General features: G+C 34.7%; 1 protein-coding gene across 1 annotated transcript; it reads left to right on the top strand.

Annotated features, from left to right (window-relative positions):
• Positions 1-2,812: 2,812 nt before the first annotated feature.
• On the top strand, positions 2,813-12,536 carry NTS (neurotensin). The gene is made up of 4 exons (XM_017648639.3): positions 2,813-3,046; positions 5,243-5,304; positions 9,430-9,654; positions 11,833-12,536. The coding sequence occupies exons 1-4, from the start codon at positions 2,824-2,826 to the stop codon at positions 11,983-11,985; spliced, it is 663 nt and encodes a 220-aa protein (XP_017504128.2). The 5' UTR covers positions 2,813-2,823; the 3' UTR covers positions 11,986-12,536.
• The last annotated feature ends 4,325 nt before the right edge of the window (positions 12,537-16,861 follow it).

Genomic DNA, 16,861 nt, shown 5'->3' with positions numbered 1-16,861 from the left:
ATCAGACTATAAAATGTAGTCTTTTAAAAATGAGAGATAATGTCAGAAAGCTAGAGACCTGGAGGTCAAGGGAAGGGCAGGTTCCAGATGGCAGAAATACTGCTGGTAAGTTGTAGGTAATAAAATATAAAAAGGCTGAGAACCCAGAAAGCTGTTAATGGAGTGAGGAAGCCTTCAAAGAACAGGAAGAAATCTGGAACTCAAGAACCACCATTCTTCTAATTAAATAAGTTTATAGACCGCTCTTTCCAATTGCTCATCTTTCAGGCACCTCTGTTGATTATTTTAAGTCATTACCTAATAAGGTCTGAATTACGTCACAGAGGCTCAGAAATCTATGTAGGTAGAGATGTTGTACTCTCCAAGGACCCAGAAGAACCCATTTAGATGGATAAATAGATAAAACGTCTGTAGAGTTTGCCACTCCACAATGATCTCAAACATGAAGGCCAACACACGAAAATCACAAAAGGATAATGTTCAAACTTATCATTAATTAAGAGCTAAATAGAAGTTAGAAGGATTTTAGGCATAAGGTCTTTAGAGTAAAAATAGTTTACCCATCGCCATAGAAAGGTACCTAAAATCCTGCATTAAAGGCATCATTTGGGTACTTATAGAATACTTTTTAAAGGCAAATATCTACAAAACCTGCCCATTTAAAACAAATTAATTGGCTCTTGTATAGCTTGAAAGGCATTGGACTAAAAAGGAAAGGGGTAACAGATATTTAAAAATACCAAGTAGAGCTCAGATAAAGTTTATCTGTATCATGTTTTACCACAAAAAGTTACACATCTTCTTCCCCACAAAAGAAAAATAGCATAGAGCATCTATTTAATTTTGAGCCATTTGACTTTAGTAAACACATTATTCCCCATTTCTTACAGATTTATTTTGTATTTTAAACAGTTCTCACAGTGACAGCTAATATTCAAGTGATAGACTTATAACAAAATGAATTTCCATTATTCATTCTCCCCTACGTTCTAATGAATTAAGAACACATTTTTGTCAGCATTTCCTTGGGCTTCACTTATTAAAGAAATTACCTGGGGAAAGCGGGAATCACACTTCCTTTCAGACTGCTATCACACATTTTAAATAATCATTCTTTGTTTTGCAATTCAAATACAGATAAAAGTAATTTAAGTATCATGTAAAGAATATATAATTTCTTGATTTTATCAAAGTGACTTTTAAAGGATTCTATTCCAGAGCTGCTCTATAAGAAGAGGAAAGAAAGCATAATCATCAGAATTCTGTCATCAGTTATGTGAAAATAGACTTTTAAACTTCTATTCTGCCCCCTGGTGGCAAAAAGGCAAAATTTAGACATAAATTTCACGTTTTTTTTGCCAATTACCCTTTACATAAACCTTTCAAATAAGACATGTTCAATATTGTACTGTATCATTTTGTAAAACAAGCTAAATGTCATACAAATACCGGACATTTTTAAATGGCTGAACACTAAATTATAAGAATAACTCTTTGCTATTTTAAATAATTATTAAAGGTTTGGAATTAATCCCTGTGCTCAAGTTGTTTAGGGTGAAATAGAGAAATTAATCTCAAAGACATATACTGTAAAACAGAAATCAACTCCCTATAGAAATCAATCCAGATTTTGTCCCAATTGTTAATATATGATTGATGTGTTTCAAAAGTGAACAAATCTCACACATATTCCTAACAGCATCCTTTCAGATCACTCCATATATCATGAAATATTTAATGTAAGAAGAAAGCTTTATTCCAAAAGACATTTTGAGCAATTTCCTTTTGAGAGCCAGAGAGAGCACGGATATCATTGTAACTTATGAAATACTAGGTGAAGGCATTTTCTTAGAAACGTGACTTTGGTGGTTGGCAGTTATTTAAAGGATTATCTCCTCTCTGGAAGTATAGTCTCATTTTTATAACTGTAACAGGGAAATAAATTTGATGCAGTGATGAAAACCACAGAGAAAGGGGTGATTCAAAAAATAGGATCCAGCATCGAGAATGAATCCAAAAGCCGCAAGACAAGGCAGACAGAATAAGAGGAAAGTTCCAGAGAACAGCAATCAGTGATACAATAACACGTATTTCCACTTACTGACGCATCAGCAATTTGCAGTTGGATTTTATAAACATGAAATTGTTTTTTGAAGACATCTAACCAAAAGCCAGTGTGCATGATTTAGTCATTCTCCCAGTTACTTAAAAACGTTCCAGTTTGTTAGGAAATAATATCCTAGTCCTTAGAGTTAACAATCTTTTTTAAAAAATTGATTTTCTTTCCTTTCTTAAACTTCTTTTACTTGTTACACCTTATTCCCTGCTTATCTTCCACTTTCTTCTTTCTCCTAACATTTGCTATCTAAAACGTCTATTAGTTCCTAAACCACAAAACATTTGCTCAAAAGTGTGATTTATCACAAAATAACCTGAACTCTTTTAAAACTTCTGAACCTTAAGAATCACTGATTTCAAGCATTCCTCCTGTAGATTTTGCTTATACTAGAGATAACAGATCTCATGCTTCACACAATCAAAATGACAATTTCTTGAAGCCAGGGAATGAAAGGAGATGGGCAAAGAATGGTACTGGAAGTTCTTTTCCGGTTTGCTTTGTATGGAATTGCTTTTGAATGACTCCTATGCATCAGAAATCCTGAGCAATAGTGGCAATTAGGGGAAGTGTCTCTTTCGTTTGAGATTTACAAGTGCGGGGCGCGGGGGGGCGCGGTAAAAGAAAGGGGAGGAGGAGGCGGGGAGAGGAGGAGATGGATGAGATGAAGGGAGGGCACATCCTGAAGAGATAATCCCGGTATTCTCATGACATCATCCTCCTGCATATATATATCGGGAATGGCCAGAGCATCTCTCATAGCTCAGTCACTTTCAAGGCCAAAGGAAGTGCTAGAGAAAGTCTCCTTCAGCGCGTCTCTGTCTTTTTGGACTTGGCTTGCTAGAAGGCTCAAGGAGATGATGGCAGGAGTGAAAATCCAGCTGGTGTGCGTGGTACTCCTGTCTTTCAGCTCCTGGGGTCTGTGCTCAGGTAAGCTCGGCTGCATGTCACAATTTCCTGAAGTGATTTTTCTGTCCTTTTTTGCAGTATGCTGCTTCTTATGTTCATGTATCCAGGGGGAAGAGTTGCTCCTTTATTCTGGATTTGCTTTTTAGTGATAGAAACTGAGTAGCGTCTTCCTCTGTCTTTATGATTACCGGAATTGAAGCTCTTTATTTTCCCCTGTTTAAATGTACAATAATAAAAGGGATTTCAATGAAATACATCATGTCCCCCTTTGGAACCACTAAAAAAAAAGCCACACACATAAAACTTATATTAGGCTGGTTACTCTCTAATGAGAGTTGAGATATGGTGCCTTTCAAAGTGTGAACCCACAATTAAAACTCATTCACTCAAAATGCTTTATATAGTCCTCAGTCATTCTCTAAGGAAGCAGTGGTTTCTCTCCCCTATAGAACTTAACTGTGTGTTAAGATGACAAAAAAAATTGAAAAACTAATACGTAAAAATAAATGAAGGAAGCATTATGTGTAGAAAATTATTTCTAGCAAAAGCACATAGTCCAAGTATTTTTTGAGAATGTATTTTACATAGTCTTTCTGTGTGACAAAAAGGTATATTATTAATTATTTGCTTTTTTGCATGTTAAGTTGACACAATATATAATTGGAGAATTTTAATTCTTATATTAATGAAAATAATTTACCTGCAGTGTTTTGCATGTGATAGTTAACGAGAAGCCATATATTGCTAAATATCTATTAATAACTCACTTTGAAAGTAAGATTTAAATTTAAGAGTGATACAAAATATTATAATGGTTGAAATATGCTCCAACTGATGTTTGAAAATACTTGATCATATCAAAGGGAAAAAAAATGGGATAAATGCAGCAATAATCATTTAACCTGTGTTATACATCTATATCTCATAAATATGATATTGAATTATCTAATTCAAACCCTTGCTATGATTTTATTTAAATTATGACATTCAGCCTAGTAAGGTATAAATATTGTTGAGCAAAATTTTTTATTTCCTTTGATCATTAGAAAAAGATGTTGAACTTCTACCTTCACAAACTTTTTATGAAATTAAATATCAAATTTTCTACTATTATCATTTTATCTAATAATTACATGAAGTTAAAGGTACACTTAGAGTGTGTGAGAAAGATTGGGTTGTTGATTAAACACTGTGCTTATTAATTCTTGAAATTTCTTGCTGTGTTAAGACAAAATTTATGGGGATTTTTGGTATACATTTTTCACAAATGGCTCATGGCATGGAATTTGTCATTCCTTTTGAAAAACAACTTGGGCTTCTAACAAATTAGTAGAAAAAGATCTCTGGTACAGTTTAGCTCCTAGATACAATTTAACAAATAGTTTCTCTAAGTGTGACAGTCTTTATTAAAAATGTATAGTACCAGAGAGAGTTATTTTAACTTCTGCTTCTTTTTATGACATACAGATCAGTGAGCTAAAGTTAGTCATATTATAGTTTTCTGTAACTGTATTTCTATTCCCTTATAGTATTTTCTAATATTTTCTCTGCAAAATATTTATTGGTGGGAACTGGAAGGGAAATTCTAAAACAAAATAAGAAATTGATTTTCAACACTATTTTACATGTATTGATAGATAGCTCCACTTCTGCTAGAAAAGTTCCTTAATAGCCTGTGATAAAATTCTACATTGTTGTTTAAAGGAGAAAAACAATTCTTTCAAGGTGTATTTTGCAAAATAGCTTCTCAAGATACATAAATTTGTGTCTTTCTTATTCTAAAATTATCAGTAAGCAATTCCCTTTGATTTTGTCTTGAGAAAGACTATCATTATACTGTTTTTTAAAAATCTATAGGCATATATTCTATAAATGTAAACTATTACTGGTAAAAACTAACCAGCATGTTTGATGACTTGTCTATGATAGGATATAATCAATTTTTTTATCTGGAATTCAGAGATAAGAAACTCCAATTCCTCAATAGCTCTTTTGGTATGTAATCATGTGCTGATTGATTCTCTTAGAAGTGCTTCTATGACTCTAGCTGCCTGTCAGACTAAAAAACAAAACTATAATTGTCTTTCTTTAATACTATTTTAGACAGAATAAAAGCATAGGAAATATAATAGCTTTTAAGACAATTGTTTTGAGATTGATATCTGTAGATTAAAATATGTATTTATATAGTAAACATGTGGTTTTCATTTTACACAGATTCAGAAGAGGAAATGAAAGCATTAGAAGCAGATTTATTGACCAGTATGCATACATCAAAGGTAACTTTCTTTTCATTTAGCAAGGATTGAAAAACATATGAGCTCTCATTATGAATATGGTATCTTTTTCCTACAGTAATAACTTCCCATTAAGACTGAAAAGTTCATTGGCAGCCATTTCCTTTTTCAAGATACTTTTCCTTGAGCTCAAAAGAGTTAAGGGTGTTAATGTGACAATGAAAGAAGTTACAGTGACTATCAAGCAGTATATTTCAACTTCAGTCATATTATTTATGCAGATATGTACCTGTATTCAAAGGACTCTTATTTCTGTTCTTATCACATTGTATATGATGACAGGTATATGGGCCTTGAGTTAAATATATAAATGAAAAGTACATGACATTTTTGCCTTTTTTGTTATTGTGCATAAGGTGGAGTTCTTAAATTAAAAATTAAAGGTCAGGACAATCCTTGAAAGAAATGTGGTAGGAAGTAAAAAGCAAAAGACTGGCCGTAGAAGCCTTGAGATCTAATCCTGCAACTGTGACTTAGAAATCTTAGGCAAGTGGGTTAGTTAACATTGCCTTTGTTCCATATTTTTAAATGCTGGAGTTGGAGTTCATGATCTCCTAGACATTTACATAAAATCTATCTATAGATTCAAATTCTCTCTACATCTGACTATCTGTAGCTTCTCATTGTTATCGAACCAAGTAAAACTTTTTAAAATTGGACCCTATTATTTCTCTCTTGGGGTCTTGAATGCAAGTTTCCTAGACCCCAACCTGCACTGAGGAATAAAAGTCCATTAGAATATACCTGATTACCATGCTACCACACAATGCTGATTTCTCCAGAGTGAGTCAACTAGTGTGCATCTATATGTTAAGTTAGAGAACAGGGTTCTCAACCAAAAGATATTTCTCAAAGAAAAACAGATTTTGAAGTGAGGCGGTCACCTGGTACAATCATTATTTAACACTGGGATATCAAGGCTGAGGACTCCACAGGTGTCATGGTAAGTGAGTGCTCAAAGCTCCTGTGTAATTTCTGGAGTAATCCTCCAGCTTGGGCTTCTCATCCCTAATTGGATGAGCATGTTTCAGGTAAAACAATTCCTACGTGTATAAACAGAATTATATTTGATAGTGAGTGTAAAGGGGAAACAGTTATTTTTGTGTGTGTTTGAGAATGTAGGACACTATTAAATAAAAGGTAACAAAGATGTGTTTCTACTATGGTCCTTAAAACACATTAGGGGAAATTTTAAGCACATATATATATTTCCATGATTGCCTAGATCTACAAAAGTTGAACCGATTATTCAACCATAATTTGGTAGGTTTCATATCAGGAATGAACAATTCAAAGTTAGTTTAGTCATTAAAATTCAATGACCAAATATGTTTAACCTTAAGATAACAGATCCTTTGTTTAATACTCAATCAGAATAGCAATAGATAGCTACAATCTCTTCAACTTGAAAATAGCAAGACAAGTGAAGTCAATAGTCTTTAGTGGAATATGGGAAAGATTAGAGTGCCTTAGTGTCCTGGTAGAGATTTTACCTCTATAATTGACCACACAATGCTGATTTCTCCAGAGTGAGTCAACTAGTGTGCATCTATACGTTAAATTAGAGAACAGGGTTCTCAACCAAAAGATATTTCTCAAAGAAAAACAGATTTTGAAGTGAGGCAGTCACCTGGTACAATCATTATTTAGCACTGGGATATCAAGGCTGAGGACTCCACAGGTGTCATGGTAAGTGAGTGCTCAAAGCTCCTTAGTTTACACTTACACATGAAGGTCTTAAGTAATCTCCGAAATGTGGTGTACTTTAGGAAGTGTTAACTACTTTGCAAAAATGTGGGAGTTGAGTTGTAATTCCTTCCCTGCCAAGATACTGTAAGGGAAAAACAGTTCTAGCGTTATGGAGTGGTTTTGGCACAATAAAAGTTTTTTTTCCTTAGTTTTCTCATTCATTTCTATTTAATTTATTTCATAAAACAGATCATACAAAAAAATTGAATCCCATTGTCTCCTTTTAATTGAACTACCCAAAAGTATAATTATTCAGATTTTGCTGCTGGAATGGGAAGAAGAAGCCCATTATTTATTTTCTACAAAACCTCTATCACTTATTTCTCTGATTCAGTTTAGTTTTTGGTGTGTGTGGAATTCTGTGGAAATGAAAACTCTAAACTTATGACCATTTTAATCAAATTACTACATTTAAAATTTTAAGAGGATGGTATTTGGTATTGGTGTAACTCCCTTATCAAAAGCTTCAGAAAGTTTCAGCTTTTTTCTTTCCACTTTAAAGGTAAACTATATGAGCTATTTCAATTTTAAAGTAAAGTTATTAAGGCATTAAAATGTTAATGTGAAAATACACTTAAGCAACAGCAGGTTAAGAGTCATTACAAAGCTTGAAATGTCCCTAGGATAAAATTTTAATTAAATAGTATGCACATTTACAAGTTTAATAAATATTGCCAAAACACCCTTTAAGAAGGCATACCATCTATACCCAGACCAACAATAAAATAGAAGAGAAAGTATGTTTCCCCATGTCCCCATAAATAAACTATTGAGTGCACTTATAAAGTCTTCAGATCTGATGGAAGCCAAGCTGAACATCATTCCACATAATTTTTTTTGCATATTTCTTCTTCAATAAGTGATTGTGTGATGTATGTGATCATAGTACTTAGCCAATGTTTAAAATTTTTCAAGTTTTTTTTAAATTACAGTATTCATAATTTTCTTTTTGAGGAGTCTGCCTATGTTAAGGATATTAATTCTCTGGGAGCTTTTACAATGTAACTTGCTTTGGATTTCAGCTCAGGCTGTTAATTTTCTGGAGAAGTATTTTATACATTTGTGTATTTAAAATTATCTTATTCTTTACGGATTGGGATTTGGATATTTTCTTAATTATGTGAATAAGATAAATTCTATATATTTGCACACTATTTTATTTTTGCTCATATTTTACCCATTTGGGTATGTGAGACTATAACATGTCAAGGAAACTTGCAACTGGGTCAAAATCCAGATTTACTTATTATAGTCAGCTGTCCCAAGGATTTCAAGTGCAAACTTTGCTAGATGCTACACATTGGGTCAATATTTGCATATTATATTCTCTTCTGTTGGGTTTTATGTTTATTCTTGCTCTATTAATTCATTTCTTCTCTTCAGTTTACATTTCTTCTATTACTTCTATTACATTGCAATATCTGTTAGAATCTCTCCTTATTGCCTTTTTAGTTTACTAAATCTTCTTGGTTATTCTCACACATTCATACTTCAAAATTAACTTTAATCATTTTGCTAAATCCCTCCCTCTAACTTCCAGTCTCCCCATATTTTCCAAATTGGATCAGCGATTTGCAATTGCATACTTGGGGAAGTAATTCAGAGAGAAGTGACGCCTGATACTTTTGTAACTGCGTCTTCTGATCACAGCTTTGTGATCATTCAAATTTTTTTTTTCTAATGTCTTTCAGGAAAAAATTTATACTTTCCTTCATGTCTGCCCTTCGGAATTTTTCTTAGTTAGGTTCTCCTTAGTTCTTATGTCTTCTCATTGATCCCCGTGAAGATTCCTGTGAGGAAATTGATTACTGTGTACATAGGAAAATTGTTGATTATGCTAATAATGTTTCAGACAAAATCTTACTAGGAAAGAATGGTAATATTTGCAATAAAGAAATTGGTCAGCCACATGTTGCTTATGACAATCATCAATGTATCGAATAGACTAATGATCTGACACTAATTGTCCAGATCTGTTAGTATCATCATAGTCGGTGCTGCATTAGGCACTGAACTGAAATGTAATAAGGATAGAATGGCGTTTTTAATACTTTCATCTTTAATGTATATGCATATATTTCTGTCTTTTTACTTACTGTCATTTAAATGTTTTTTCTTGCTTCATTCATGAGTGTGGTTTGTGCATGTGTGTATAACTATTGCATTTTTTAAAATAGAGGCTATGAGGTATTGGCAGTGTTCAACTTTGTGATATGAAGTTACTAAATTAACAGCAGTATATTTCTTAGGCTAAAGTAACAATCAGACCCTAAAATGTAATGACTTGGCACAAAAGAAATTTATTTCTGACTCATGTAAGTTTTAATCGCAATATCTATTTTTTTCCCTGTGTTTCAGACCAGTAAAGTGAGTGTTTCCTCTTGGAAAATGACCCTGCTAAATGTTTGCAGTTTCATAAATAATCTGAACAGCCAAGTTGAGGAAACAGGAGAGTTTCGTGAAGAGGAGTTTATTACAAGAAGGAAATTTCCCACTGCCTTAGATGGCTTTAGTTTGGAAGCAATGTTGACGATCTACCAGCTCCAAAAAATCTGTCACAGCAGGGCCTTTCAACACTGGGAGGTAAAACAAAAACAAAATACAAATAGAATTATGGTTATACTAGTTAGCTCTCATTTGTACTGATTTTTTAAAAAATCTTGATCATTATCATAACAGGAAGAGTTTTACAAATATTAAAGAAGAATAATCCATGTGTTGAGGTTTACATTCCTTCAGATCTTCAAAGTGTCTTTCAAATATTTGGAGTTTAACAACATATTTTTTTCCTCTAATCCTAAAAGGAAATATGTTATAGGGCAGATTTGATCCACATGCTTTCATTGTGCTTAAATGGATGGCATGCTTAGGCAATTTTTGGTGGTGGTGGCATGCCTAAGAAATTTAAGGAAATCAAAATGTTTTCTTAGAAACACTAAGTCACGTGTGTTTATCTATAAACATCACAAAGCATGAAAGTTTCCATTTGCATTTGAATATATTAATCAAATACAACCAGATTGATAGGGATATATATTATATATAAATAATATATATTCCTACTCAACTGAGTGCATGGATTTCAGGCATCCTTAGTAGTTGAACTAGGTCCTCCCAAATTCCATTACATAGAACTACAGGGACTGGAAGAATTAGTTGTATTAAACACTACATCAGGAACTCCCCATCTTTGTCTGGGAAACTTTGTTTGAAAGAGGGAAAGAGAAATGAAAAGTCTTTAAAGGAAAAACAAGACATTTTAAAACTTTTCCCAGCAAGGGAAATAGTTCTTTCAGATGAACCTCTTAGAGAAATGTGCTTACTGTGCTGACCCCAACATTGGAGATCTAAGGGTACCTTCCATGTGAACACAATGATCTCTGTAAGTGACTATCACAGAGATGACCTATAGAAAAGAGGAAATGCAAAGCAGAACCCCTGATGTTTATTCTAACTTGTTAATAAGAAAGATGTTTTCTAGATGAAAAAACAAAAAAGCTAGCTTTAATTTTACTTGGTGGGCTACTCATCTTTAATTCCAATGCCAGCTAAATGATTCGTTTCTGAAATATTTTGTAAGTCAATAAAATTTGAAAATTACTAATTTTAACATAGGGAGATGCCAATTATGTGCTATTTATCCAGAAATAAAAAAGCTATTAGACATACAAACCAGATGCACGTAAGATTAGAATATTTGCTACTTTAAATGTTATTGAGTGATTTAAAATGAAATGATAATATTCAGAGCATAGTACAAATAATTACAGACAATGTGCACAAGAAACAAAAGATTAAGAAACTAGATTATCTGACTGTAGCTGTTTTTCCTTTGAACGGCTGTCAGCTGAAATAAAGGACTTGGTGATACAATTCAATGCATAGGCATTATAATTAAAATTTAGTCTCCAATCACTCTTAGTTATAGTGACTCCACAGTTTAGAAGACAATCACAAGTATAGATACAGTTCCTGAGCATTTTATTTATTTATTTTTTTTGCTTCATGTAAATCATGTTGCAAAACTCTGGAATGAATTCCTCAAGATTTTCTGCTAGTTGAAAATTTTGAATCACAACCGTATTATCAGAAAAACTTTTTGGAACTTATACTAGATTGGGGCATATTGAGTAAGGTCTACATGGAGATGAACTCCCTTGAGTTACTGAATCTGAATTTGTTTTTAATTTTAAGCACCACCATCTGAAGAGACCTTTACTCTTTAAACAGTTTTCCCATATGTTCATTTTTACAACAACAGTAAGGTAGGCAGAGCAGGCATCGTCTCTGTGATCCACAAACGGATCTTCGGAATGGCTTTCAAGTAGTTATTGATAATTAATTGCACTTAAGGTCCTGTTGCCTGCCCTTTGAGGCCAAACTTGGTTTACTAGATTCAAAACTCCACATTTGTTGGGATTTATGATATATTTCCATAAAGTTTTGGTCGATTTCTCATACATGGAAGCTTGAAAGATACTCAGAGTTCTATGAGGTGTGTTCTTCACAGTATTGGAGGTATGGCCTCGGCATATAGAGAATGTTTTTAAAAGGCTAGTCTGCTGAACAAGACGGAATACTAAACATCAGAAAAATCATGTTCTTATCCTATCCCAGTCACTGATCTGTCCTTGGAAGAAAACACTTTGTTGCTTTAAACCACATATGGCTTACTGTCTGAATAGCAAATTAGATAAAATGTAGAAAAATACTCTGAAATGGAAGACTTAAGTTTGATTCACACTCTGCCTTATCTTGCAGTTAATTCAGGAAGATGTTCTTGACACTGGAAATGACAAAAATGAAAAAGAAGAAGTTATAAAGAGAAAAATTCCTTACATTCTGAAACGGCAGCTCTATGAGAATAAACCCAGAAGACCCTACATACTCAAAAGAGGTTCTTACTACTATTGAGAGGATACATCTTTTATTTACATGTGATTGTGATTTGTTATCCTTTACTTAAATAGCAAATTATATTTGTGTGGAAATGTGACAGAACACAATTGTTTTGTCTCTTCTGTAACTGTGATTTATTGGATGTGATTATTCTGTATTAATCTAAATTGGACTAAATGTTCTCAAATAAATCTAGATCTTGAGCATGATGTGTTGTGTATAACTGGAATAGATATTTATTAAGTCACATATAGAATGTTGCAAAGCATTCAATGGGTTGTTTAAGCATCATAATGTTTGACATTTTAAACAAAATTATATGAGATTATAACAGAATCCTATGGCAAAGTTTAGCTAATTATCATTAATCCAAAACAAAGTAATAGTACTTCTTTTATTATTTGATTGAAATTTTTTTTTTTGAAGCGAGAGCAATACATGCTCTTTTCCAAGACTCATTTGTGAATCTGTCAGGTATGGAGAAGGTAGTAGTGGTAAAATAGAATCATCTAGAAAAGAATTATTAATTATGCCTGTCTTAATAAATGATCTTGAATATGTTTTTCTGTTAAATGAACTTAATAGATAATAAAAAGACAAGCCATCAGAAACCCATTTTCTTGGCAGATTTACTTCCATTAGAAGAGCTATATTTTATTGACTTGTTTTTTCTCACACCTCAGTCCAGTAAATGATAGCTTTATTTTTAACTTCACTGGGAAATCTGTGCCAGTAATGTTTTTCCCAATTCTGAGGGCACTTTTTAGTCAAAAGGAATACCCGAAGCAACTCCTTGTAAATATCCTTTGGGACCATGCCTATCGTCTCATGAGCCCACAGAGCCTTTGTGTTCCAGTAAGGTGGTGGCCCCAGATGCTCTTAGAGGGGTCTAGGAAGGTGTCTCTCCACAGGGCTGCAACCTCATCCATAGCCATCTCTGAAGGAAACTAGCGGGTTTTGAGTTGATCAGGAGTTAAGGAGCCTTGTGAACTCCATGTACTTTTGATGAGATTGCCCCTCTGATAGGCTAAACCCTACACAATGGGATTCAAGCCTACCAATCCCTGAGTTTTTCTGGTGAAACCATGACTTCTCACAACCACCCCTCCACCATCTTCCACCATCCTATGAGCTTCATCATTGCAAATGCTCAAGGCACTGATCCTAAGAAGGAAATAATTACAAAATTTACAGATCAATTGTGTAAATTACAAATACTCTGGAGTCAAAACACCCAGATGCAACTGCTCTATTCACTAGTGACCTTGGACAACTTATTTAACCTCTGTTTCTTCAACTACAAAGTGTGGGGAATAATGGTGTTTAGAGGAAGATAAAATGGTAAACGTAGATGTACATATATGTAAAGTGATATACGGATATATGTAAAATGCTCAGGATGGTGCCTGGACCACAGCAATAACATTACAAATTGAACAGCCCTTCTGGACATTTTCATACCATTTTTCCTTGCTCTTTCAAAAACCATCGAGCATAACACAGTTTCATATATTAACACCCTATGTTTAAAAAATGACTGATTTCCCAGTGACTTGCTTCATTCATTATCCTTGAGGACTTTCATATACATGAGCAAAATCCATCCAATACTCTCCCTTCTCGGTCCCTGACATCTTCACTTGCACTAAGAACCCTTTTATCCATTCTTTCTCCTCCAGTCACTTCCATGGTCATGCCATTGAACTTTTCACTGCCGCAACATTCAGTGCCTCCAAAATCTCAATTTAAACACTCAGCTCTCCACATCATCTATTCTTTCCCTGTGAAAACACCACTAGTTCAACTTCCCCTAGAAACTCCCCCTGATTTCTAACCTTACCTGAGCAGCCGAACGCAGCTGGAGAAAAATCCCCAAACTTGTTGAAGATTCACCCCTCAAATGTGTAACTACACATCTCAAGTGGGTCCTTAGTGCTGCCCAGCGTTCTTGCTACATTTGCTTAATAGATTTTTCCTCTCATTCTCACAGATGATTATTTTATATCCTCTTGTTTTTAAATTGCAAGCAACACTTGCCATTCTCCCCACTTTTATCAGATGACTTCTGAATTATTTCACTAAAAATTAAGAACAAGAAGGAAGAAAATTTCATCACTTCTCTACCACCACCTGTAACAACCACGCTGTATTTACCCTTCACGCTCTTCCATCGCAATGGCAAACTGTCCGTTTCAATAGAGGAACTGTCTGTTCTTTTCTGAGGCTCACCCCTTTGCTTCCCCATCTTAGTAAGTGGTCCCATGCTGTTCAGGTTAAACATTTAGTAGTCAGTCTTAACTCTTCTCTTTAATACATACCTGCTCTTTCATCCATTAAGAATGTTCATTGGCTCTGCATTCAAAATACACCTCAGATCCATCTGTTTCTTGTCGTATCTGCCACAACTACCTTAGGCCATAAGTTTTCCATCTGGGACCATGGCAATTTCTTTCCTAGTTGCTCTCCTGGTATTATTTTTACCATCTGCACCTGCATACTAGGACACTTTTAAAAAAATAATTCGATTATACCACACATCATTTCTCAAAACCCCATAATGTCTTCCCACAGCACTTTGAATAAAATCCAAATTCTGTCTTAGAAGGCCCTAAATACTCTGGCATTTGCCTGCTGTATTTACTTTTACAATTTCTCCTTCTATCATACTGGCTTTCTTCTCATTCCTTTAATATTTCCAGCTGGTTTCTGTTCCAGAACCTTTAGAGTTGCTGAACCCTGTTTTGGAAAGCTCTTCTGGCAGAAAACCATTTTCCCTGAGCACCCAGAACACCCAGTTGGAGACTACCTGTTACTAAGAATGGCAGAGCTGGAGCCAGTAGGGTATTGAGGGAAAAAAGGTGTACAACCTCTGGATCCTCTTTAACTTTAAGTGAAACCTCATTCCCTGAACTTTGGCTTTTTCCTCCTTTTTCTGTTCTTAAATGTGTATTTTAACTGCACAAGTGAATACCATTCTCCTGAGGATGGCATTGATCTTGATCGATAAGAGCTGAAGTCCTTTAAGAACTTTGTGGTGCAAAGGTGCCTTCCCATCCTAGACCAGACAGATTGTTATTTAAGGCAATGCATTTCTCAGCCTCATTGATACAACATCTCAACCATTATATTATTGTCACAGTTTCCTCCAGCCCTTCCCATGGCTTATTTCTTCACTTAATTCAGATTTCCGCATATATGGTATACATACAATCAGGGATTTTTTTTTTAACGTGCTATACTAAGTAACCTTTTTTCCTGAGTAAATATCTCCATTTAAATTGCTTCATTTTTCTTCATATGTGAAAGAGAGAAAAAAAACAAGAAAAGCAGCCTCTGACAGCCATCCGCCGGGGGCTGGCCCAGCACCAGCTGCTAGGCCATGGTGTTCTGTCTAACATGAACAATTTTATAAAACCAAAGCTTCAGATGGCAAAAGGCAATAAACAAGACCACTCTATAATCATGTCTGAGCAAAAACAAAAACAAGAATACTGCAAACCACAAAAATGATCAAGCACCCTTCATTGCCCACCTAATCTGTGTGACTACCGCCTCCTCACCAACTCCTGCTTTAACTCTGCTCTGTTCTTCCTTCTCTGGGTAACAGTTACTGTAACACCCAATCACAGAATGAATTGCCCTCACTTTCTGAAAACACCCAAACCAAAGCTAAACCACACTTCCAGAATATTCCCAGAATCACCTAACTCAAGCCCAAATGCTCTGTTTATATCCTCTTCTTGAGAGGCCCCATGATTTCCCTCAGAATGAGATCTCTAGTCCCACTAAGCACTTTGTGTAAGCGTTTCTTCTGGCCTTTGGCTGAAGGACGATGGCACAGAACACAACAGAACGTGGAATTACATAGCCATTTATTTTCTTACTTGTTTGTAATCTATCACACCCACTAGCATGTGTATGTAAGCTCTGTGAGCACAGGGATTTTGTCTTATTTACCTTTGTACCCTCAAGGTTGAGCACTAGGCCTGGTCAGTGTCAGTAAGGATTTGTTTCATGAACAAATGAGCAGCAGATGAGCTCTTCTGTTATGAGAGGCTCCAGACATAGTATTTATAGATCTTAAGCCCCTACTCAGAGACAACATTTCAGAATAATTGGTATGAACTCAGGTATCTACACAGGGTTCCTGGTCTTACCTGAAACGACACAGAATCTAAGATGTTGAAGCTCACATTCAAGAGACAAATGCTGGCAAGTGTCCAGAGAGATGGGAGCCCTTGTCCAGGATTCGTGGGAATGTAAACTAGTATAGCACTATGGAAGATGGTGAAGGTTCCTCACAAATTAAAAACAGAACCACCGTGTGATCCAGCAGTTCCATTTCTGGTTCTATATACAAAGGAAATGAACCAATATCTTGAAGAGGTATTTGCACTCGCGTGTTCCTTGTGTCCTTATTCACAATAGCCGAGGTAGAGAAACAACCCTTAGTGTCCATCAGCAGATGAATGAAGAAAATATAAGATATATATCACATTATATATATATATATATATATATATATATGAATCAATCTCCTGTAGGATTTTATATTAAGTGAAATAACTCAGACATAGGAAGACAAACACTGCATGGTATCACTTATATTTGGAATCTAAAAACAAAAGTGGAACTCACAGAACAGTAGAAAAGTGGTTGCTGGAGGCAGGGCTAGGAGTGGGGAGAAACAGGGAGAGGTTGGTAAAAGGGCACAAATGTTCAGTTATAAAAATGAAGTCTGAGAATCTAATGTATAACACAGTAACTGTAATTGGTAACACTGTATTTTATAATTGAAATTGTCTAAGAAAGTGGAACTTAAAAGGTCTCACCGAAAAAGAAATAAAGGAAGGAAGGAGGGAGAGAGTGTGTGCGGTGATGGATGTTAATT

Source organism: Manis javanica, chromosome 10, assembly GCF_040802235.1.
Source record: "Manis javanica isolate MJ-LG chromosome 10, MJ_LKY, whole genome shotgun sequence".
In the NCBI taxonomy this organism is placed as follows: Eukaryota; Metazoa; Chordata; class Mammalia; order Pholidota; family Manidae; genus Manis; species Manis javanica.
The sequence above is the reverse complement of the archived record's forward strand: the minus strand, read 5'-3'. Positions and strand labels throughout refer to the sequence as shown.

Coding starts and splice junctions, on each gene's coding strand:
- NTS (XM_017648639.3), top strand. CDS start 2,824: ATGACATCATCCTCCTGCATATATATATCGGGAATGGCCAGAGCATCT. Junction 3,047..5,242: donor CTCCTGGGGTCTGTGCTCAG/GTAAGCTCGGCT, acceptor CATTTTACACAG/ATTCAGAAGAGGAAATGAAA. Junction 5,305..9,429: donor CCAGTATGCATACATCAAAG/GTAACTTTCTTT, acceptor CCTGTGTTTCAG/ACCAGTAAAGTGAGTGTTTC.